The sequence below is a fragment of the Canis lupus genome, chromosome 7 (genome assembly GCF_011100685.1).
Source record: "Canis lupus familiaris isolate Mischka breed German Shepherd chromosome 7, alternate assembly UU_Cfam_GSD_1.0, whole genome shotgun sequence".
Lineage (NCBI taxonomy): Eukaryota > Metazoa > Chordata > Mammalia > Carnivora > Canidae > Canis > Canis lupus.
In genome coordinates, this window is record NC_049228.1 from 26702951 (window position 1) to 26727936 (window position 24986).

General features: G+C 37.5%; 1 protein-coding gene across 7 annotated transcripts in view; it reads right to left on the reverse strand.

Moving 5' to 3' along the window:
* The window catches only part of DNM3 (dynamin 3), a 547820-nt gene that overhangs the window by 255657 nt on the left and 267177 nt on the right, over positions 1-24986 (reverse strand). For all 7 annotated transcript variants that reach the window (XM_038542511.1, XM_038542508.1, XM_038542513.1 and 4 more), the window contains one exon: positions 8348-8461. In XM_038542511.1, coding sequence (XP_038398439.1) covers positions 8348-8461 — 114 coding nt within the window. The remainder of the gene's footprint in view (positions 1-8347; positions 8462-24986) is intronic.

The window sequence follows — 24986 nt, forward strand, 5'->3', positions numbered from 1 at the left end:
CATTTTTTCCCTTAGCTCTCAATAAATGCCTGAAAGAATATTATGTATATTTAAATTTATTAAATGAAGCACATTTTAAATTTTTACTCTTCTGGTAAAGAGTAATATTGCTCTTCCAGAATAATCTTTTGAGTGAAACAAAAAATACATTTAGGGGAGTGGGTTTGGGTCTCAGTATTTTTAATAAATTTGAAAGTGTTTGCCATTATGGGTTGTTGTATATATTTGTCAAAGTTATAAATATTTGGATAACACCAGAATGTGGAAATGTTTGTATGAAATAATCCTACATAAAAAAGCATAACGTAAGATATCTTATATATGTGAAAAAACACAACTATGATCATGAAGAATTTTAAGTAACATAAATGTTTTAAAGTTCAGTATTTTGGGGGACTTCTTTGGCAAAAAAAAAAAAAATATGTAAGTTTTGGCTAACTAAAACAATTCAGCAAGGAGTGTGAATAGTGTTCACAGGGTCAATCCTAACCTCCTCATCATAGGGAGCATGGGGACCTAGCAGGAAACAGGCAGATGTTTAAAAGTACTGAAACTGGAAAGAACTGAAGATCTCTGGGACCTCTTGGTCTCACGGCTTTGGCTCTTCAGGGAGATTGCTGCCATTTTGTTTTTGATTACCTGAGTCACATTTGTTATCTGTTACAGCTACATAATAAGAACAATACTAAGTAAATATCCCTATAAAGGAATTATATAATCTCCTTATCAAGCTATCCAAATACTTCAACCCACAAAAATGAGGCCTGCAATTTTTTGAGTCCAAAGAATGTCCTTCTTTCAATGCAGACTTTGGATTTTCTTCAACAGTACAAGGTTAGTACATTTTCATTGGGGGCACTTCTGTTGAATTACACTACTTTCCTACAAGTATTCAATAATGATTTTGATCTTCATGTTGTATGATAGAAGTAGGATAAATGTTGGCTGTAAGCTACCATTAATACATAAACTAGCAACCCTCTTCAGAGATTTTAACTATCATTCACACATTCTCACCAATATTAAGAAAAATGAGGCTTCTTTTCTCCCTTTAGCAGAATATTCTATTCTTCTAAAATTCATATTTTATACATATTTTAAATAAAATCCATCTTTTTTTCCAGATCTGATGTAAAGTATTAATATAAAACTATCCAAACCCCAAATCCTTTTTGAAATGATAATTTCTATTTTAATGCTACACTTGGCCCTTTTCTAAATCCTCTCTGATTTGTACAAAATATATTTACTATGTGTTAAATAAGATTGGGAAATTTATTTTCTGCTTAAACGGTATTCAGTTCAGGAAGCTACAGAGTCAGGAGAGGAAATAAAGAACCATTAACCTTCAATGATGAAAATTAAGAAAACTTTAAGACAATTTACCTCAAATTGTAAGTTTACCCTGTAATTAAATAATTTAGTTTAGGTGCCTTAAGTAATAGGACATGATGAATTATTAGGTTGCATTTATTTATTTACTTGCTCAATCACATCTTCACTCAACCAATATTTACTGTCACCTGCCAGTGCTATGTTCACTGGTAGAACAGTGAACAAGAAAATGGCTTCTGGTCTCAAGAGGCTTACAAATTAGCAGAAACACTCAACCAATATGTATCATATGTGATGAGTTGTCAATTTTCACCATCTGAAATAATCTTTTAAGTCTATCCACTTCTATCAGTTTCCATCAATCCACCCAGCCCAATCTATTTTCTCTTACATAGTCCACAACCATACCTTCCTAACAACTCCCCAACCCAGTTCTGTGTTCCTCCAGTCCATTCTTTACAAGGCAACCAAAATTCAGATCTTATTATGTGGCTTTCCAGCTTAAAAACTTCCAAGGCTTCTCATCATTCTTAAGATCAAAATCCTTAATCTTTATCGAGTTATTTTCTCTTTGTTCTCTTTGGTCTTAATACAGTTTCTTCAATTCATCAGGCTCAATTTTGCCTTAAGACAATAACATAAACCTCTGTCTGACCACCCAACTCAACATCCCTCTCAGGCTGGGATCCTATCTCAGACACTCCTTAAGTCAAACACATCACTGGATTTATTTTCTTCATAGCTTGTAATGCACATCTGACAGGTTTTCCTGCTTGTTTGTATGTTTCTTTATTAGTAACTATCCTTCATGAGGGCAGGTACCATGAATTCCTTGCTAACCATTTTATCCTTAATGAGTAGGATAGTGTCTACTACATAACAGGTGTTCAGAAAGTATTTGTTGGGTAATGTTCAGCCAATTAAGAGCACAGCATCAACACTGAGCAGCTGGCTAAATTATTCTCTTTGAGTCTCAGTTTTCATTTCTAAAATGGGGAATATAAATAAAATACTCACCTCAGTGCCTGGAAAGCTATAAATACTCAAAAAATTTTAACCTTTATGATGATAATGATCATCATCAAGATTATAATTCAGATAGAAAGCTGGCCTGAATGACTTTAAGCAGGTAGAATGACTAATAGGATACTATTTACAACAATAATTACTGTCAAACTAGGGAGCATCTTGCTAAGCGGGAGTCCATTTGGCTTGGTTTAGCATTTTGACTAGTCTGATTATGCAAAATTGAGGCTGGAGCAAAGGCTGGACTAGATGCTGAGAAGACCTGAAGGATGTATATAACAGAATGAGAAACACCTTGAGTTTGGGGCAATCCAGATGAACAGCATTGAGGAAAGAAATAGGAGGAAAAAGAAAGAGAGAAGCCAATGTACTGCCCGTAAGCTGGGCCAGCACAAAGCTAGAGCAGCCAGTGACATCACCAAGTGGGGTGTCTACTGGTTAAAAACAACTGTGCAGAGGGTATCTACTATTCTGTTGTCTGAATTGCTGTATTGCTTCTCCAAATCCTTGGTAAAGTACTAAAAATATCCTTAGGTCATTATTTTGATAGAAATCAAGGATCTAAGATCATCCATCCCAAATACAAGGGAATGTCTGTGGACACACAAGCCTGCATGTTCAAACTCTGTCCTTACCCCTAAATATATCCTCCTTGACTTGGGGGTATACACACTGGTAGAATGCTCTGGAGAGGATGAAGCCAGGAAAAGGCCTATCAAACCCCTAGAAAAGAGCTCACGGTCACTTGTAAAAGAAATTTCTGCATCTGGGGTACTAGAACATGATCTAGAAGGACAGCCACATTTGGGAAAATCCCCTGGTGGTTAGGTATAAACTGTCTAACATTGTAAGAAGACAATTTCTTTTAGTCAGGTAGATAAGGTATGTCTGTATACCACACTGTATTATAAAGACTCTTTGAAGATAACATATGGAATAAAACAGTGTCTGTGACACAGGTAGAAACCTCTCTATTAAGCTCACCTATCAGTAATACTACAAATAACATTATTGCAATTTAGAGTAATGGTTCAAAAAGTACAGTCCACAATGTTTGAGGGTATTCATGAATCCATCTAAAATTCAAGGGTAGGCTAGATAGATCTGTTCAGGATAGACAGAAAGCAGGAAAAATGCTGGGGACTTACCATTACAGTCATGCCAACTCTAGGTTAAAATTCGTACACAGTGTTATCATGCTATTGCTTCTGCCAGCTTCGACAGGAAATCACATGTTTTTGTATTATCACCTCCAATTCTTGGCTGAGGTGTAAGAGAACCCAGAGGCTGCAGAGGAGGCAGCCTGGCAAGTCTCACTAAAGGAATGGGATCTGAGTTCCCAGTAGAGTGTGAACCTTACTATTCTCTGCTAAAAACAAAACAAAACAAAACAACAACAACAACAAAAATAGGCTCAGATACCATACATCCTATCTCACGATATGAAATGACAAAAAAAAAAAAAAAAGGAAATTAGAACACATGTAAGTCAAATAATGGCTTTGCAGTGGGAGGGCACAGTTGTTACTTGTAGTGGCAACCATGAAGATGTAAGTGTGACATCTAAAAGTTTATAAAAGTATTTATTTATATATAATTTCTTAGAGTCCTAGAAAATGACTTTGAGGTGACTTGGTGAGCTAAGATCCCCATTCCGTAAGTGAAAAGAAAAGAAGTGATGCCCAGAGAAGACGGACTTGTTCCAGCACTGACATTAGCCCTAGCAAATCCACATCCTCACTGTTTTCATTGTACCAAGCATATGGCCTATGGGGTCTTTTCTTCAATGAATATAATCCTATAAAAGTCTGAGCCATTGTTCTTCAATCTCAAATATATTTCATAAGTCATTTATATTTATTACAGACTTGTCATAAATTACATAAAATCCTATCTATTCTTATGGCATAATATGCTATTTACTTAACAGTCAGTTTGATATAATGAAAACACACCAATCTAATTACACAAGAAAGTGGGAAGATGGCAGAACACAGAAAAAAATATGATAATCCCCCAGGAAAATTTACATACACATTTGTTATTGATTAAATGAATGAAAATATAACTAACTTAACAATATTTACTGTCTCCCATCTGTTTGACTAAGAAAGATAAATTATCACGTCGGGGCATCCGGGTGGCTCAGTGGTTGAGCATCTGCCTTTGGCTCAGGTCCAGACCCAGAGTCCTGGGATGGCAGCCCACATCAGGCTCCCCACAGGGAGCCCGCTTCTCCCTCTGCCTATGTCTCTGCCTCTCTCTGTGTCTCTCATGAATAAATAAATAAAATCTTTAAAAAGAAATTATCATATAACAGGATTTCCAAGTATAAAGATGCTAAAGTACGTATGAGAAAGATACCATGGGAACAAAGATCAAGCACTTAATTTAACAACAGATGGACTCCAAACACTGAGTTAGAATTCAGGCTTATTTTCACAAAGGAATATTCTAAATTGGAGGGTTTTGAGGTTACCCACAGAAGCACGTTCAGGCCACATGTAGTTGAACTACGGCCTGAACTATGAACTAAGACCTTTATGGAATCTAAGTATCATTTAAGACATTGCTGCTAAAAGATGGGAGTTTAGGGTACAAATTCAGGAGGCCAGAGACTCATCACGACTTCTAAGCCCTACCCTCTGATATTTCTTCTTGACCTGCTTTCCCCATACCCTCCCTTCTGGCCTCTGCTCCCAGTTGACACTAGTAACTGTTTGTTGAATACTAGCAGAAAGCAAGGAATGATACTGCTCCCTCCCTTTCACCTTGACAGCAACCTCAGAGGTGTTCTGCAGTGGTGGAAAACTCTGGTGAGAGAAATAGAGCAGAGTAGAGGATGCCAGTGGAGATGGCCAAGGAATAATGAGGCAGGAATGAATGAGGATGGCTCCAGTGGAAAAAAGGCTCTGCTCCAGTGACACAATTTAAACAGAAGGGTCATTTGTGAGTCAGACATTATTAATATTTTGAACACTTCCTATCTTGTTTCTTGAGCAGACTTCTAATAAGTAACAATAGGTAATGGCAACAGCGTGGCTCTATGTGGCCTATCCATTTGCTACCCTGAATTGAAGAGCTCCTCTCAAGCCACCCAGAATAAGCCACCATCTTCTCTTATCTAGACTATTGCTACAGTCTCCTAGCTGGTCTCCCTTCTTCTGTTCTTGCCACTCCCCTCCTTCTACAAACCTATTTCATCCCACACACCCATTCCATCCCACACACCTATTCCATTCCACAAATCATGCCCAACCCACCAGCCAAAGTGATCTTTCTAAAACATAAATCCAATCATGTCACATCCTGTTGGAACAAGCCAATTGTTTTTCAATTATCCTTGATATAAAATCCAAATTATTGGCTGGATAAGGCTCCACCCACAGGTACCTCTGATTTTATTTCCTAACTCTCTCCCCCATGCTCTTACATTTCAGCCACAGGATCTCTGCTGGCTCTCACCTGGGGAGGAGGGGTACACATATGGTTCCCTCGAGTTGGAATGTTCTTCAACAAAATCTAGCTCATTACCCTATTTTATTTTCTTCAGAGCACTTAATATCTGATATTATATTATTAGTCTCTTTATTAGCTCCACAGAACAGCAACTTTGTCATTTTCTTTCTTGAAATGGTCTAAACTAAGAAAACAACCCTCTTCTAAACTTCTAAATCACTCCGTTGTATTTCAAGGGTCATTCCTATCTCTCCCACTGGTCCCATGCCCAAACACCCTCCACACATATAATTTTAATAAGACAATCTCCAGAACTCAGTTAATACTATAACTGTACACATGTATTTTCCATTTGTTGAAAACAAGTGCTCATGAGGGCACTTCAGCAACAGAAATTTTTAAAAAGTTATCCTGAGTTTATAGAGGAGAGGAAGGGATGACCAGTTATCATAAGCTTACCAAGCTCTCAAAGCTTCTCCCTTCGCCCCAGGGGGCATCATATGCTTTCCAGTGGCCTTCTTTCAGTTCCACACAGCCTGACAAGAGAACCCCAAAGCCATATTCCAAGAGCAGCCACTAATCCTATTGTCTTCAGAGCCCCTGATACTAATATCCAGGAAAAGATCAATGCCAAAATCCCGGGAACTTGTCTTAATAAATCCTCTGTGGGATGAGGTTGACTTGGACAATTCTAGCATCTCTGGGATTCTTGCCTACATTTATGGTTGAAGACATAAGCTCTGGAGCCAGATAGCCTGAGTGTGAATTTCTGTTTTGCCACCAATTAGCTATGTGACCTTGGGAAGTTAGTTGTCTTCATAAACACTCAGTAGTCAGCCATAAGGGAAACTGAGTCCTAGAGAAATGACTTTTCTAAAAGTTGGGGGTTTTGTTTGTTTAGTTTACTTCTTTGAAAAATAATAGCACCTATCTTTAGGATTCTAATGTGCCTTGAATGAGTTAATCAGTCTATATAAAACACTAGCTATTCTTATTATGAATCCTCAGCAAAATCTTTTGCTTTCCCTAAAATAACTGATAAAAGCCCCAAACCAATATGTGTTTAAGTATACATAAATGATCCTCTCAATCCTTGGAAACAGAATATATCTAAGAGAAGATCTCTTAAGGCAATGCAATGCAAAAGAAGGTACTCTTTTACTGATTTTCTGTCTAGTGAGGTATCTCAGAGCCCTGAAGCTGTGATGTTTAAACACTAGAGTTTCCCACACAATGATCGGGATTTCTAAGCAGCCAGCACAGGAAAGAAACCATTGTTAATCCTCAGACTCTCACAACAACCAATTCCACATTTGACTGAAGTCAGTGAAATATAACATAAAAATTTTTAAAAAGACATAACAACCAATTCCACGTTTGACTGAAGTCAGTGAAATATAACATAAAAAAATTTTAAAAGATTTTTGCATTGAAATCATCCTTGCACATTTCTAGAAGATTTTATTTCCCTTACTGAAGAAATGTTGGTGGTCATCAACTGATCATCTGATTAACACACTATTGTACACAAAGCATTAGGGAACAGAAAGAACTGTATAATATGTGAAACTTTAATTCCAACCACCAACAAAGGCACCTTGTCATGCTTTCCAAAAAATATCAAGCCAGGATTGGAAGGACTTTTAACTCTGAAATACATGCCCTTTATACCAGGTATACATGGCCTTTATAGCATGTATAGACAATCTCCCCTGTAAATAGCTTTGTGATCACAAAGCATTCTTATCTAATGTTTGCATACTGCATTATAAGCACCAAGAACTGCTCAGGTCAGACCAGAGCAGAGCTGTTAAAATTTCCAAAACAGTTAATTTCATCCATGATCTCCCAAATTCGGCAGTATCATTTTATAGCATCCTAATGGATCCATAAGACTGATAGGATTTTTTGAATTTTTATAGCTGTAAGATTTTGAAATCACAGGACCAAAACTATTAACATCTAACATGAACCAGAACAGCATAATTATTATAATTCATGCTTTTACATAGCTATCAAATTTTCAAAGTACAACATTTGTACAAACAACTACCTGAGACTCGCTTAAAGACTAGTGATTTGGACATTTTCAAAAGCTTGCCATTTGAGACAGATATAACAGCAACAATTTCAAAATTCTTTATTAACTTTACAACAGTGCTATTAATTTCATTCTTAGGATGCTCTATATTCCTGGATCTTTTCAACACATTTAATGAAAATTGTTTTCCCTTTATCAGTATCTCACTATTACTACAAACAAGAAGATTTCCAACTAGTGACCCCAAACTCCACTTCATCGGGTTAACAAACATGTAACTATACCAAAGAAATAAAATAAATTTGAGGTGAATATTATAAAAATAAAAATCTATGAGGAAAAAACAATGCTTCTTCAAACAAGCACCCCAAGCTAAGTCTTACTGAAAGAGAACCACTCATGTCTTGAAATTGTATATCACAATATCAATTAGCTTGAAATTAGAAATTCTTTAAAAAGAAAACTCTGTCATTCTCTTTGGCTTACCTCATCATCTTTGTACCAGGACAAGCTTTCAGCAGTAAGGACGAACCAGTATCCCTTAGAGCCTCCTTTCATGATGCCGATGTTGCTGATGGTTAGCCACCCCTTGCGAATCACCTACAAGAGAGCACAGATTGGCAGAGATGTTTAGTTTAACATGAGCCAATAGAGAGAGTACAGGTCTTGTACTAAGTGAAGTTAAAAACAAGATATAGATTGCAATAAGAAAAACACTGTTTCCCCAAAGCCCAATCTCTATTAAGCTATTCAAGATAATTTATCTTCCCAAACTACAGATAACCAGAGGGAAATCTCTCCCAACAAAGGAACAAAGTTAAAATTCCAGACGACTTCTATGGATAGTGGAAGCAAAGCAACTGAAACATACAGGAATTAAATGAGGCAGACTAATAGGCTTGTGCTGAGACTATTTATGGCATTGCTGCTACAATTAAAACAGATTTAGTTGATTGGGTGAACAATAATAAACTCTCCATGCCCACTGCCTCTTCTCCTCCTTCCAGTCCACTAGTCCATTTGTTTGCCTGGTTTGCATCTCATTAGGATTTCCACCAGAGACTGGCCACCAAATGGTGAAAAGAAGAAACTCAAGTCAACCAATTAGTTTCTTGTTAACAGCTCACAGATCTGAATAAAACTGGATGAGGGAGAAAGCTGAAACAATAAGTGAAAATTAAAAGTTTGGATGGGATGCCTGGGTGGCTCAGCGGTTGAGCTTCTGCCTTTGGCTCAGGGTGTGATCCCGGAATTCCGGGATCGCATCCCACATCAGGTTCCCTGCATGGAGCCTGCTTCTCCCTCTGCCTGTGTCTCTGCCTCTCTCTCTGTGTCTCTCATGAATAAATAAATAAAATCTTTAAAAAATAAAAATAAATAAATAAAATAAATAAAAGTTTGGAGCTTCTGAATGGCCTAGATTTATCCATCATCTACTTCTGGTTATTTGTCATGCTAAAAAATATGTAGCATCTTCATTAAAATCTTTAAACTGCTCTTAAATTTTAAAACATTAATCACTTGGATTACAGCTTTGAGTATTTACAAATGACATTTAACTGAAAATCTATTTTTTTTTCCTCATAGTTGCAAAGTTAGATTTTTCCACATGGTGTAGTTGACTATCTCCTCTATGCTAGATAATTTTTTTTGTCATAGAATCCAAAATGAAATACTGAGTAGAATTATATGATACTGTTCTAAATATTAAAAATCATCCTATACCTATAGTGTTCAATATCCTGGAGATCCTGAAATATCAAAAAAAATAGTTATTGAACAACTAACAAGTGTCAGTTCCTAAGTGAAGATGAAATACTCAAATAATAAGATTTTAGGAAAAATATCGATAGTAAGTTTTCTTGCTGAAGAAGAAAAATAAATCCTAGGGAAAATTGTGAAATAAGCCAAAGTTTTCTTAAATTGATCTTCATGACTCCCTCCACACCCTCAGTCACAGCCACCCTTGATTCCATTGCAACTTTTCCCATGTGTCCATTATAGCTCTGTAACTTCTGTAGACCTCTATGGAGAACCTCACTCTGTCCATGACTAAGGCAGTTCTCTCAGCTGTTCAAAACTACTTCTTCCTCTTACCTTCTACTTAAGAAAGGATACAGTACTTCTCAAAGTATGGTTTCTATCATCTATATTATTGTGATGCTTCCTAAAAATACAGATCTTGGGCCATCATCAGTTCAAATTAATCAGAATACATATATATGAAACCCAGATATCTATATTTAAACATGTGTCCAAGGTGATTATCATCCATACTGAAGTTTGATGGTGATTGCATGTACACATGCAACCAAAACTTCACTATGCTAGAGCAAGTAATCTCATCTAATTTTTAGTGAGAAGCAAGTGGGCAATTCATTTCACAATAACATTCTTATTGACCCTATGAGCTTCTTAGAAATAGGATACTAAGCACAGTATTAAAATCAAAGTATACTTATTATTTTATCATGCACCTTTAGAGACAAAGGAAGTCTCCCAGATACTCCATAAAGTGCAATGACCAAATCATTGTTTCATTCACTGGTAAAAGAAGCTGGTTTCAAGAAGGAGAGCCATGAATGTAGTTCAGTGAACATTTCTAAAGAACTATCATATGTCGTGGAATGCCTGGGTGGCTCAGCGGTGGAGCGCTTCTCTTTGGCTCAGGTTATGATCCTGGGGTCTGGGGATCAAGTCCTGCATTGGGCTCCCCGTGGGGAGCCTGCTTCCCCCTCTGCCTATGTCTGCTTATGTCTTAGTGGGGAATGTTGGTCCATAAAAAATATAATTTCAGTCTAATAATGTAATAAGAAATGTATGTCAAGCGAGAGAGGGGGCATATGACATAATTTATGAAGTTGTCATAGGCTTTCTTTGAAGAGAAAGAGTCCTCAGAAGAGCCTAGAAGAGAAATAGAATTAGGTCAGGCCAGGGAGTACTTTACCTATTTGTTTATCTGTATGAAGAAGAACAAACAAGAATAAAATATGAAAGAGCCACTAAGTACAGAACATGTGAGGTGGGGATGAAGAAGTTGAGGTTGGGGAGGCAGGTGAGATAAAGGCAGAGTAAGTACAGGTCCATGAGATGCCAAATTTTAGTGATTTCACTCCCCCTGGCAGTAGTAAAATAAATTTCAAGTACACATGTAATTTTATTTTTAAATTATATATGGCCATAGTGTTAATAAATTATGTATACCATATATAAATATAAAAAGAAACTTTAAAGTCTGCATGAAGATAAAATAAATAACATTATTTTTTTATTTTGTGGGAAAATATATTTTGTGTCTTACATTTATACTTGACTATTGACTGACTTGTTTTCTTATTTTCTAGATAAAAATACATATAAGTAGATGTTCTACTATAGTCTCCTTTATTCTAGTGGATTTTGTACACTTTCTAAGGCAGAGAAACTAGCTACATAAGCTACTGCAAGAACTCAAATGAGAAAAGACTAAAGTGTGAACTAAAACCATGGCATAGTAAGGATGAAAATAAATTAACTTAATGGAGAAATACTGATGAGATAAAACTAACAGGACTAATAACTGGATAAGAGAGAGATTAGTGGAGATAAAGACTCTACAAATGCACTGAGTAGAGGAGCCACTAGCCACATGTGGTCACTGGAACCCAGCGAATAGTTTCAATTCAGATGTTCAATAAGTGTAAAATGCAACTTGGATTTTAAAAATATAGTACAAAAAATGCAAAATACCTCATTGTTCTAGGATTTATCATAATAGTATTATGTTGGATATATTGGGTCAAGTAAAATCAATTTTTAGTAACCATTTCACTGTTTCATTTTATTTTTTAATGTGGCTTTCAGAAAATTTTAAATTACATATACAGGTTACATTTTATTTTTATTAAACATTGTGATCTTCCAGAAATTCCAAAACTCTTGGGGTTACCGCCTCAGAAGGAACAGAGAAGAAGCAAGTTTTGGAGTGTAGGGTAGTTGATAAATTTAGCCAAGACTATGGTGAATTTGAGGTACCTATGGGAAATACACATAGGGGTGACTCGACTTCTGAAGCAAAAATGGCAATGTTAGGACTAGACATGAAGACTTACAAGTCACCGATATATGTGTGTATCAGTTAAAACTCTGAATGAAATAGCAGTGGCTCCCAGTGGAATCCAGGGAAATATCAACATTTAAAGAGCCTGAAAAGGAATGTCAGAGAAATATAGCAATAAGGTCATAGAAGCCAAAGGCAAGGTAAATGTCAAGGACAGGGTAATCAAGAATGTCAAATTCAACACAGACAAGGATGCATAAAGTGCAATGTAGACATCATAGTGTCTTCAGCTAGGCCAGCTGCAGGGTGATGGTGGGAGAAGTCAGAGTTTATTGGGTTGAAAGGTGAATAGGAAGTAAAAAATGAAAATGATGATTGAAAAGAGCTCTATCCACAGGAAGATGAAAGACAGTTAAAATCAGAACACACACAGGACCAATGGAGGTGGTGGTGGTGTTGCTGCTATTTTGTTGTTGTTGTTTTGGGATTTTTTTTTTTTTTTTTTTAGTATAGACAAGAATTGAACATATTTATTGTTTGAGAAGTAACATACAAAGTAAGAGTTTGGTGATATAAGAAAAATGATTCAAGGATTAAAAACATAAGAATGAAGGATAAAGAGTACAGAAAGGAACTGCCCTTGAACAGAAATGGAGCTGCCTCATCGTGTGCACCTGGGGAAGTTGGTAAGTAAGGGCAGATGTATGTCCTTTGTGAGGAAAAGGGTAGAAAGTTTAGGGAGGTTATATTTGATCTTTCCAATTCACTTCATCAGAGCAGAGATTAAATTTATCTGGAGGAGAGTAAGGGTGAGAAGTTGGAAAGGTGGCTTAATGAGAGCATTGGGACAATCAGTCATTGAGTGAGAGCAAGATGGGGGGGCACCAGGGTGGCTCAGTTGTTTAAGTGTCCAACTCTTGATTTGGGCTCAGGTCATGGTCTCAAGGTTGGTCATGGGACTGAGCCCCAGGCTCCATACTCTGGAGTCTGCTTCAGATTATTTCTCTCTCCTTCCCTCTCCCCCTTCTCATGATCTCTGTCCCCCTCAAATAAATAAATAAATAAAATCTTAAAAAGAAAAAAGAAGAGGGTTTGGGCTGCCTGGGTGGCTCAGTGGTTGAGCATCTGCCTTTGGCTCAGGGTGTGATCCTGGAGTCCCGGGATTGAGTCCCACATCAGGCTTCCTGCATGGATCCTGCTTCTCCCTCTGCCTATGTCTCTGCCTCTCTCTCTCTCTCTCTCTCTGTGTCCTTCATGAATAAATAAATAAAATCTTAAAAAAAGAAAGAGAACATAACAAGAATTAGTTTAAAAAATGGTTGGCAAGACACATCACTATAGAATTCATAGAAGATAACATTAAAGAAAAAATCTAGAAGACTTTGGGTATAATGACACCTTTCTGGATACTCATTAAAGACACAACCCATGAAATAAATAATTGATAAGCCAGACTTCATTAAAATTAAAACTTCTGCTCTTCAAAAGACAGTATCAAGAGAATGAGAAGACAAGCTATAATTGGGACAAAATATTTGCAGAAGACATATAGGATAATGGACGGTTGTCCAAAATATATAGAGAACTCTTAAAACTCATTAATAAGAAAACACACAACCTGATCAAAAAATGGGCCAAAGACTTTAACAAATGACTCATACAGATGGCAAATAAGCATATAAAAGATCTTCCATATCATATGCCATGAGAGAAATGTAAATTAAAATGAGATACAACTACACACCTAATAAAACATCCCAAAGCCAGAAAACTGACAACAGCAAGTGCAGGATATGGAACAACAGGATTTCTCATACATTTGCCAGTGGGAATGCAAAATGGTACAGCCTCTTTGGAATATAGTTTGGCACTCTCTTATAAAACTAAATATATTCTTACCATGTAATCCAGAAATCATAATCCTTGGTATTCACCCAAAGAGTTAAAAACTTATGTACACAGATGTATGTTTACAACAGTTTTATTCATAATGGCCAAAACTTGGAAGTAACTAGGATGTCCTTCAGTAGATGAGTAGATAAATATATCACAGTACATCTAGACAACGGAATATTATTCAACAGTAAAAAGAGCTATCAAGTCATGAAAAGACATAAAGGAAATTCAGATGCATATTGCTAAGTAAAAGAAGCCAATCTGAAAAGGCTATATATGATTCCAACTATAGAATATTCTAGAAAAGGCTAAACTATGGAGACAAAAAAAAAAAACCCACAAAAAAACAGTGGTTGTCAGGAGTGATAGTGGGGGTAGGGGAAGTTCTGAATAGGCAGAGCACAGAGGATTTTTAGGGCTAAAATAATCTGCATGCTATTATAATAATGGATAAATATCATTATACATTTTTCCAAACCCATATATATAATATACAACTCTGAGAGTGAACTCTACGGTAACTACATACTTTGGGTGATGATGTGTCAATATAGCTTCATCCTTGGTTAAAAAAAAATCTGGTAAGTAATGTTGGTAATGGGGAAGGGTATGCATATATGGGGGCAAAGGGTACAGAGAAATCTCTGTACCTTGTCATCTCCATTTTGTTGTAAACCTAAAAGTGCTCTAAAAAAATAAATTATTTAAAAAAAAAATAGTTGAGGGATCCCTGGGTGGCACAGCGGTTTAGCGCCACCCTTTGGCCCAGGGCGTGATCCTGGAGACCCAGGATCGAATCCCATGTCGGGCTCCCGGTGCATGGAGCCTGCTTCTCCCTCTGCCTGTGTCTCTGCCTCTCTCTCTCTCTCTCTCTGTGTGACTATCATAAATAAATAAAAATTAAAAAAAAATAGTTGAAAGCTGAGAATGAAGGCCATAGTTTGCAGGAACACAATTGGCATAGTTTAATAGTTATCATCAGCAGTGTTCTACACACTGGATGTAGAAAAAGAGACGATAAATGGAATTGATCCATGGTTCTGAATTTCTAGGCCCAAAGGACCTAAGTACATGGGTGTAAAGATGTTGAAGGTTTAGAGCAAGGTACTCATTCAGGTGATCATCCATTCAATCTAGGCCAGAAATGAAACCAGGAGGGGTCTAACAGAAAGGTAGAAAATGAAGAGATTGGTGATGTCAATGGGGTTTCAAAAAAAAAAAGCAAAAAGTAGGTAAGTGAAGATAAGAATGGAGTTTTGGATATTTAAGTTGATGTGAAGCAATAACCTGCCTGATCCTCCTGGCATCATTGTATTAATTTCTCAAAGACGCACCACTATTTCTAGAAGTACTAAATGTTATAGCTAATAGGATATTTGGTAAACATGATTTAGTTCAGTGGATATATTCAAATGTACTATGTGGAAATCATGAGTTACTAATAACAGTCAAAATGAAATCTGCAAAGAATTCGCAAAAAATAATTAGATATTACATTCTATGGGATGAAATTCATTGCATTGCAACAAGCTTCCTCATTTGGAGCCAAAAAAAGAAGAAGAAGAAGAGAATGACATCTTGCATGTTGTAAGTACACATGGCCACATCTCTTCACGGGCATCCATGGAAGTGTGTTCAACACCAAATGCTGTCAGCAAGTTAAGTTGCTGTCATAAAGTATTTAAGAAGCTCCGGCCCACTCCCAGAGGAGGGGTGGGGAAAGGAAGCATATTTGCCACAAATGAGCTTTTTGTTTTCCCAATGATAATCAGTTTAAAATAAGAATCAAGAAAAAGCAATTCCTAATGTACTTTTTCACAAAGGAATTGAGGGGGGGAGAAATCATGAAATCCATGTAAAACAGTGGAATAAGAAAGGAAAAGGGAAAAGGCAAGCAGGAAAAATGGTCAGAATATAAGAGGTAAAAATGCTGAGGGGAAATAAAAAGAATGAGACAAAGGAAAATAAGTGAGAAAAAGAAGACAAAGGCTAATTAAAATAATAAAATTTAAAAAGAATGATGAGACAAATGGGATTAACTGAAGGTTCTCTTCATAAAGAAATATATAATATAAAATGTTAATTTTGCATTCAAATTTAAAATCATCAAAAAAAAATCCACCAACATTCGGTAGAATAACCATTTACAGCCTCTTGGTGTTTGAACATCAAATTCTGTTTTGAGTGTCCAAGTAAATAAGAGCAAGCAAGCTCGTAATTACACGACTAGAAGGGATCTTCAGAGCTGAAAGGGCATGTTCATGTTTGTAAGGCTGGAGGCCAACCATTTTAAAAAATTTATTGCCATAAAATATCACCCAAGCTTTTTTTTTTCCCCCAAACACAGAAACCCTGAAAGCCGCTGCAAGACCAGGCATGGAAAAGTAGAACAGCCCAGCCCCCTCCCTCTGTGGCAAGCCTAAAGAGTTTATGTTCTAGCTCCTTCCCTGCATGCTAAGAGAACCCAGGCTCTGTCGGGGATGGCAAAACCTATATGCTAGTAATGAGTTCGGACCTCAACATCTGGGCAGCACACTGGATCATAAAATTAATAGACAAGGAATCAAATTATGGAGAGAAAAAAAAGTACATGTGGAAAAGTTCTAATGTGGCCAAGGCTTTGGGCCTTGAACTTTATTTGTGAGCAGGGCGTTTTAACCTTGGCCTTGCTTATGGTAGACGACACAAGTTTTTCTCAGCTCTGCAGCTGGCTTTAAACTGTTATAGCCTAAGTGGAGGTTGTAAATCATACACTGCTTGATATTTTGCTCTTGGTAGATTATAAAAGCTTATACACAGGCTTTATCCATAGATGAGTAGCTGCTTCTATAAAAGTAATTCATATATTGCCTGGCCTCTATGGGTAAATGCTGCAAAACTGCATGGCCCTAGCAAAAGCACAGGTCAAGCCAGTCACTCAGCTACTTGGGAAAGATCTACCTTTGCTAGCATAGGCACCCTCAGAATATAGTCTTCTCCTGGAATTTGGCTGGCAGAGATTTTTTTCTAAGCAGGTGTGCCTATAGGGAAAAGAGTCCTTCCATATACAGGCCTCATAGTCCTCAGGAAGGAGAATTTAATTTACTACTTTTGAACTATAAGGCAGCTGAGGCCAGCATGCATCACAGAGCCCTCTTAAGGTTCTAGCTTTAATTTATTAGGCCCAGGCCCAGATGGGAGGTAGGAGGGGTGAGATGGGCTTCCCTTGATGCCATTCTTTATCTGGGGCCAGGGTAAGAGGCAACTGTGGAGAACTAATCTTAACCTTGTATGGCTTATTTACAGACTCAAGAGTCACCCTCCACTGCAGCACAAGTTCTAAAGCTGGCTCTGCATTAATTATATAGGCAGGATGAAGTCTCCTTAGGAGGCCTAGGCTTTTAGACCAAGAAATTATGCAACCAGAGGCAGGAAGAGAAACACAGTGGCAAAGGAAAAATTAGGAAGTTTTGAATATGCTGCACAGTGGAGGAAGGTAACTCAAATAGGACCTGATGACCAGGGCTGCCACCACTGCAGAGTCCTAAACATTGTAACAGACAGTCATGTTTCTCTCAGACAATGTGTATAGATTTCCCCCTTGGTGGTAAAGTGTACAGTGGCAAAAATAACTTCTTAGGGAGAGAATCCCCCTCCCCCCAAAAATTTATAGTTCACAAACAACTAAAAATAACCTGTCTGACAGCCTGATAGGACTAAACCCAGGAGGTTTTCCTCCATCTACCATCTCTCTTTCAGATACTCCTAAATGTCTGCTATAGTCAATGGCCACACTTACAAAACAGCACAAGAAACAGTATGGTACTGGCACAAAATAGACACATATATCAGTGGAACAGAAAAGAAAGCTCAGAAATAACCCATGCTTTTACAGTCAATTAATCCATGACAAAGGAGGCAAGAATATACAATATAAAAAAGATAGTCTCTTCAACCAATAGTGCTGGGAAAACTGGACAGTTACATGCACAAAAATGAAACTGGACCACTTTCTTACACCATACACAAAAATAAACTCAAAATGGATTAAAGACCTCAATGTGAAACCTGAAACCATCAAAATCTTCAGAACAGAATACAGGTAGTAGTTTCTCTGATATCAGCCATAGCAACATTTTTCTAGATATGTATCTTAAAGCAAAGGAAACAAAAGCAGAAATGAACTACTGGGACTATGCCAAAAAAAAAAAAAAAAGCTTCTGCACAGCAAAGGAAGTAATCAACAAAACAAAAAGACAACCTACTGAATGAGAGGAGATACTTACCAATGATATATCTGATAAGAAGTTAATATTCAAAATATATAAAGAGGTTATACAACTCAATACCAAAAAAAACCTACAAATTAAACCACAATTAAAATGGGCAGAAGACATAAGAGACATTTCTCTAAAGAAAACAGACAAATGGCAACAGACAAATGAAAAGATACTCAATATCACTCATCATCAGGGAAATGCAAATCAAAACCACAAGGAGATCTCACCTCACACCTGTCAGCATGGCTAAAATAAAAAAATTAAAAAATGAGTGTTGGCAAGTATGTAGAGAAAAAAGAACCCTCATGCACTGTTGGTGGGAATGCAAATTCATGCAACCACTGAGGAAAACAGAATGGAGATTCCTCAAAAAATTTTAAATAGAATTACCATATGATCCCATAATTACACTACTGAGTATTTACCCAAAGAACACAAAAACATTAATTCAAAAAGGCATAGGCACCTCTATGTTTACAGCAGTATTATTTACAATAGCCAAGATAGGGATCCCTGGGTGGCGCAGCGGTTTGGCGCCTGCCTTTGGCCCAGGGCGCGATCCTGGAGACCCGGGATCGATTCCCACGTCGGGCTCCCGGTGCATGGAGCCTGCTTCTCCCTCTGCCTGTGTCTCTGCCTCTCTGTCTCTCTCTCTCTCTCTGTGACTATCATAAAATCAATAAAAAAAAATAAAAATAAAAAAAAAATACAATAGCCAAGATATACACGCAACCCAAGTGTCCATCGATAGATGAATGGATAAAGATGTGGTATGTATGTACAATGAAATATTGCCCAGCCATATAAAGAATGAAATCTTCCCATCTGCAACAAGATGGATGGATCTAGAGGAGTAAATGCTAAGTGAAATAAGCCAGTCAGAGAAAGACAAGTACCTTACGGTTTCACTCATATGCACAATTTAAGAAACAAAAGAACAAATTTTTTTAAAAGAGACCAAAAAATAGACTCTCAAGTATAGAGAACAAACTGGTGGTTACCAGAGGGGAGGTAGGGGGGGTGGGTGAAATAGGTGAAGGGGATTAAGAATATACTTAATATACTTATCATGATGAGCACTGAATAATGTATAGAATTGTTGAATCACTATATCGTATACCTGAAACTAATATAACACTATACATTAATTAATTATACTAGAATTTAAAAAAATAATGTCTCTAGGACCTTCAAAAAAAAAAAGAAAAGAGTACAGGAACATAAATGTAGCCTGGGATAACTACTTTAAAGAGTCTATTTGTCTTAATAAATTTGGTTGATTTGGAGCTAGTGCTGGGCTTATCTTTTGTGGCCCATCTTTGCTTCATTTCTGAAGTAAGGGACACGGAGACTATTGCAACTTCAGAAGCCCACAAAGAACAATCCATTTTTGTGGAGGCCAGCTTGTATGAGCATATGAGCATAGCTGCTGAATGAATCCCAACTCCACTGGGGCAAGACCCTCTTTGCCTGAAGCCAAGAGAGTATGAATTGGCAGACTTGAACTCGATGTTCCACAAGAATCTTAGACTTAACAAACTCCTGTGGTGATATCATCTGTGGACTTTAACTTCGGACAACATCAGAGTTGGGGGGAGGCGGTTCATTTCTATTTTGTTGATGTTTTATTACTGAGTCTTAATATATTAGAATCTATTTTTTAAAATGTTTTATTTATTTATTAATGAGAGACAGAGAGAGAGAAAAAGAGAGAGAGGCAGAGACACGGGCAGAGGGAAAAGCAGGCTCCATGCAGGGAGCCTGACATGGGATTCGATCCTGGGCCGAGGGCAGGTACTAAACCACTGAGCCACCCAGGGATCCCTAGAATCTATTATTGATGCCATTTGATCATTGCAGAAATCTCCATGCGCTATGAAAACAACATGCCTAGATATAATTTGAAGCAGAAAACAAGGTAAGGAGGAAACATTTAATCTTAAAGACAGACTGGCCTCAGATTGAATTTTACTGATGTACTTTTTTGACCCATTTCAGAGCCTTCTATCCATCAGAGGTGCTTGAAAGATGCCCAAAGGAGCCATGGTTAGCTTGGGAGGAGATTCCTGAAGAAGCAGGAGCAGGACTGGTAGACTGTAAATCTCCTTCCACAAAGGGGGCGAGCCATGCTCCAAGTGAACCAGTGGCTTAACCATTTAACCTAATGGAATTAAAGTGGAGGAAAGCTGAGGATACTGCCCAGAGTGGGGGATGGAATGGCACTCTTGCTATTTCCTCACTCACTCCCCCTCCAAGAGGAGTAAAGGGATTTCTCAGATTGGAAATCTAGAAGGACAAGTTGGGAAATGTAGTCAGAACTGTTCTCTCCCACTTGTTCATCTTGGGAGCTAGCCTGACCACAGAGAACACAGGGCCTAAGAGAGAAAAGAAGGGGTTTATGCCTGTGGCTTTAGGAGATAAATTTAGGGGCGCCTGAGTGGCTCAGTTGGTTAAGCATCTGCCTTGAGCTCGAGTCATGATCTCAGGGTCCTGGGATCAAGCCCCACATTGAGGCCCTGCTCAGCGGGGAGTCTGCTTCTTCTCCCTCCTCCGCTTGTTCTCTCTCTCTCTCTCTCTGTCAAATAAATAAATAAAATCTTTAAAAAAAAAAAAGATAAGTTTAATTCAGGAAATGTGTTCAAAAACCTTTATCACTTAAGACACTTGATAAGTCAGTCGACTGGTATTTACTGGTATTTATTTGCCTTTGATGACTCAGGCACTGTGCTAGGTGCCCTGCCCCTTGGATCACAAATGAAGGCCACCGTAACTATGCCCAGATGTGTCTTATCATGGACTGACATAATGTAAAAAATTGATTTTCACATCCAGTGAACTAATCTTGTGGCTGGGATAAAGAAGCTGTGAAAACAAGCAGGTAAGGTAACAACCTTAGAAGCATATCTAAGATAACTGACAGAATAACCAATTAAGACATAAAATTATCAAATATTTTATGATAAATTCTAAAAGACTTTACAAAATACCACCATGGATGAATTGGCTAAGTGACATTTGTATGTTTGGATGTTCCTTTCACGGTTTTACCTTTCTAGGAAATCAGATTACAGAGTTTCATAAGTATCTAAAATAGGCAAAGTTAAGAATACAATTTGACTCCATTTCTAGGAACTTCAGGAAATAACAATAGCTAACATTTACTGAACACTACTCTAAGCCAGGCATTGCGTTAAAAGTACCCTGCATATTATGTCTTCTAACCCACAGAATAATCCTTGGAGGGAAGTAGTATGTGACGAATGAGGAAATTACAATCAGGCTCCTGTTTCGCTGCCAAGCACCTTCTTATATCCGACAGGCCTTCCTCATAGGAGGAAGCATAAATAAATAAATGTATATATTTATTTATTTATTATTTATAAAATTTATTTATCATAGGAGTTGGCTACTTTGCTCACTTTGATTCAGCCTCTTAGTATTTGAATTAAAGAAAATCTCTCTGGTGGTCTGATTTCAGAGCCCCAGCCCTTAACCCAGAACAGATACAGGGATGTTGGCTGGCAGTATTGTTTCTAAGAGCAAATGATTGGAAACAACCTATTTGCCTAAATGGAAACTGGTTAATAGATTATGATATAACCCTCTGATATTAAATTAAACTGAGGGGGTTGGGCAAAATGGGTGCAGGGGAATGGGTGATACAGGCTTCCAGTTGTGGAATGAATAAGTCATGGGAATAAAAAGCACAGCATAGGGAATACAGTATCAATGATATTGCAATAAACAATATAACAGGACAGGTATGCTATGTGAACATAGCATAATCTTTAAATTTGTCAAATCACTAAGCTGTATACCTAAAACTAATATAACATTTGGTACCAACTCTACTGAAAAGAAAAAAAAGGAATAGGGTCAATGTCCAAGGTTCAGTCCATATTTAGGTCAATGGCTTCATTCTGTTCTGTGATTGCAGAATATACCCAACCGTGGTTAGTCATGTTACAAAATAATAATAATAATATTAATTATAGGGGCAGCCCGGGTGGCTCAGCGGTTTAGCGCCACCTTCCATCCAGGGCCTGACCTGCAGACCCAAGATCAAGTCCAATGCTGGGCTCCCTGCATGGAGCCTGCTTCTCCTTCTGCCTTTGTCTCTGCCTCTCTCTCTCTCTCTCTCTCTCTCTCTCATGAATAAATAAATAAAATATTTAAAAATATATAAAAATATAAAAATACGAATTATAATATTATATTATCATTTTTATGCTTACTCTAGGTATTAAAAACAGAGAAGATGATATTTGAAGTTTCCCTATCCTCTATTATTTTAGAAACGTAATAAATCCTCCAGATTTCTTACGTTTAAAAAAAATAAGCAGAGCAAAAACACCTAATGCATGACATGACAAAAATACTTTTGTCAAGGAGTGCTAATATGGGATCCCTGGGTGGCGCAGCGGTTTGGCGCCTGCCTTTGGCCCAGGGCGCGATCCTGGAGACCCGGGATCGAATCCCACGTCGGGCTCCCGGTGCATGGAGCCTGCTTCTCCCTCTGCCTGTGTCTCTGCCTCTCTCTCTCTCTGTGACTATCATAAATAAATAAATTTAAAAAAAAAAAAGGAGTGCTAATATTAGGCAGGACTCTAGAGTCTGATTGTCTGGGATTTCTTAATGTAAAGACAGAAGAGACTAATATATATACCAAATGTTAACTATGATTGAAAATTGGTGGTAAGATATAAAGTTATATTATTTCCTCCTTCAATCTTCCTGTATTTTCCATCTGTTCCTATAATATTCATGCTTTTAAATATGCAAGGTGCCATCACTTATTGCTTGCTTGAAAGAGGCAGTTTCTTGAGATCCCCTTAAACATGTAATGAATGCAGCATGTTGGAGGACTCAGGCAGATTACAAACAACTTGGTAGTGAAATTACAGCACAACACGAAGAGAAGTAATTCTGGAATATCGTATGGGAAATCACCAGGATGAAAGAAGTCTGACTCTTTTAAATAAGGAACTCATTTGACTGAAAACATATTAATAGTATGCGATAAAACTGAATGAAAATAAGGAATTGAAATTTAATACCTATATCAAATCCCCTTTTTATTTGAAGATACAGCTGCCAAAAAGATAATGACTTTCTGGTTTCTCTACAATTTTCAATCTTTACCTAACAAAACTGACATGAGTTTGAATCATAATCACATTAAAAAAATGTTTTTAAGCTGAACTCCAAGTTATTGTTTCATGAAATAACCTCACAAGGGTCGCCTTGAGGAGTCCCCACCCCACTTTGTTTCTGGACTCCCCAAACCTATGAGGACTATTTCTACGGTGCCGCCATTATCCTCCACTCATTCTGCCCCGTGAAAGCACCTGAAACCTCTTTCCATCGAGACTGGCTTCTAGCACATCAGCCCATGCTCAATTTTTCACATTGCTATGGCTCAGCAGGTTATTGTATGATCTCAGTTCCCAAAACTACTCCTGAAGAACTTCTTCCCTTCTCCTCATATCCCTGAACTTGCTCAGTGGCCTGTTTATGCACTTTCTGTGGCATGCACTACTATTTCTGAGAGGCTCACTAAGAGTCAGCTGTTTATTCTCAGAGTTTACTCACCTAAACCTCTGCAAGATCCAGGCAGGCCATTAACCATGATGAAAATCAGGGCTCTACTTTTTTCACTTTTTTCCTGTGTATCTTTTCCATGTGCAGAGCTTCCTTTGAAGTTAATAGGAGCCCTCCATGTGGAAAAGATTCCAAATGATACAAAACAGAATGAGAACTAAGCTCGTCATCTATTTCTCACATTCAAGGACAAAAATATGCACATACAAAGGAAAAGATACCACATAATTAGCAAGGTCTGAGTAGAAGATGGACATTTTACCAAAAATAATTCAGAGAGCTTCTTTAAGAGAGACAAGGAAAAAAAACACCTTAGTAAATATTTGTTAGGTCATTTAATAGAAAATTAATGAATACCTTATAGGTATAAGCACATTGAAAATACAAGGATAACCCTCCAAAATAAAAATAAAAAATAGGCACAGTCCCTGAACTTCACAGAGCTTATGGACAAATGGGAGAATAGATACAAAGCAAAGACTCACACAGATAAATCCACAATTACAGCTATGGCTCGTGCTGCCAAGGATTGCTTCAGTACATGAAGAGAGCCCTGACCTACATGGGATATAAAAAAGATGTAAAAAAAAAAAAAAGATGTACTTGAAGATTTTAACACTTGCACTAAAATCTGAAGAGTGTGGGAGTGGGGGGATCAGGTGGTCATAGTGCAGAAAGAAAGCAAGAGTGGGCCCCTGCAAAACAAGTCTGGAGACCAGGCAAACCAGGCATGGCTGTGTCATTTATGTGAAGAAATTTGGTCTTTACTCCGAGAGGAACGGGAAGCCTTTGAAGTATCTAAAGTAAGGCAGCAACATAAGATCTGCATCATGAAAAGTTTCTTTCTAGATCCGGTCTGGTGAAGAGAATAGAGAGGGGAGAAAGGATATGGGAAAAGTGGATTGAATCCTAAGTCACAGACAATGATAACTTTGATAATGGGATGGAAGTGGACATACAGACAAGTGGACAGATTTGAGGGATCTTTAGGAGGAAAAATTAATATGACAATGATAAATCAGAGATGGAAGATGAGAGAGAATAAGGTGTCAAGGATGACATCCAAGGTTCAAGTTTCTGAAACTGGACAGGCTGTGGAGGCAGGTTCACCATGAGAGAGTAAGAGAGCCGTGTTTAGGGAGGTAATAAGTCACGAGTTCAATGTGGACTTGTCAAAATGTGAACATGTAAAACAGATAATTTGCTACAGAGAAGTCTTTATCAGATACACAGATTTGTGAATCATTGGCTGTGGGTGTGATTAAAGCTGTCGGTATGAAAACATGACATAAAGTAGAAATCTGAGTAAGAAGAGAAGAGGGCCCAGGAC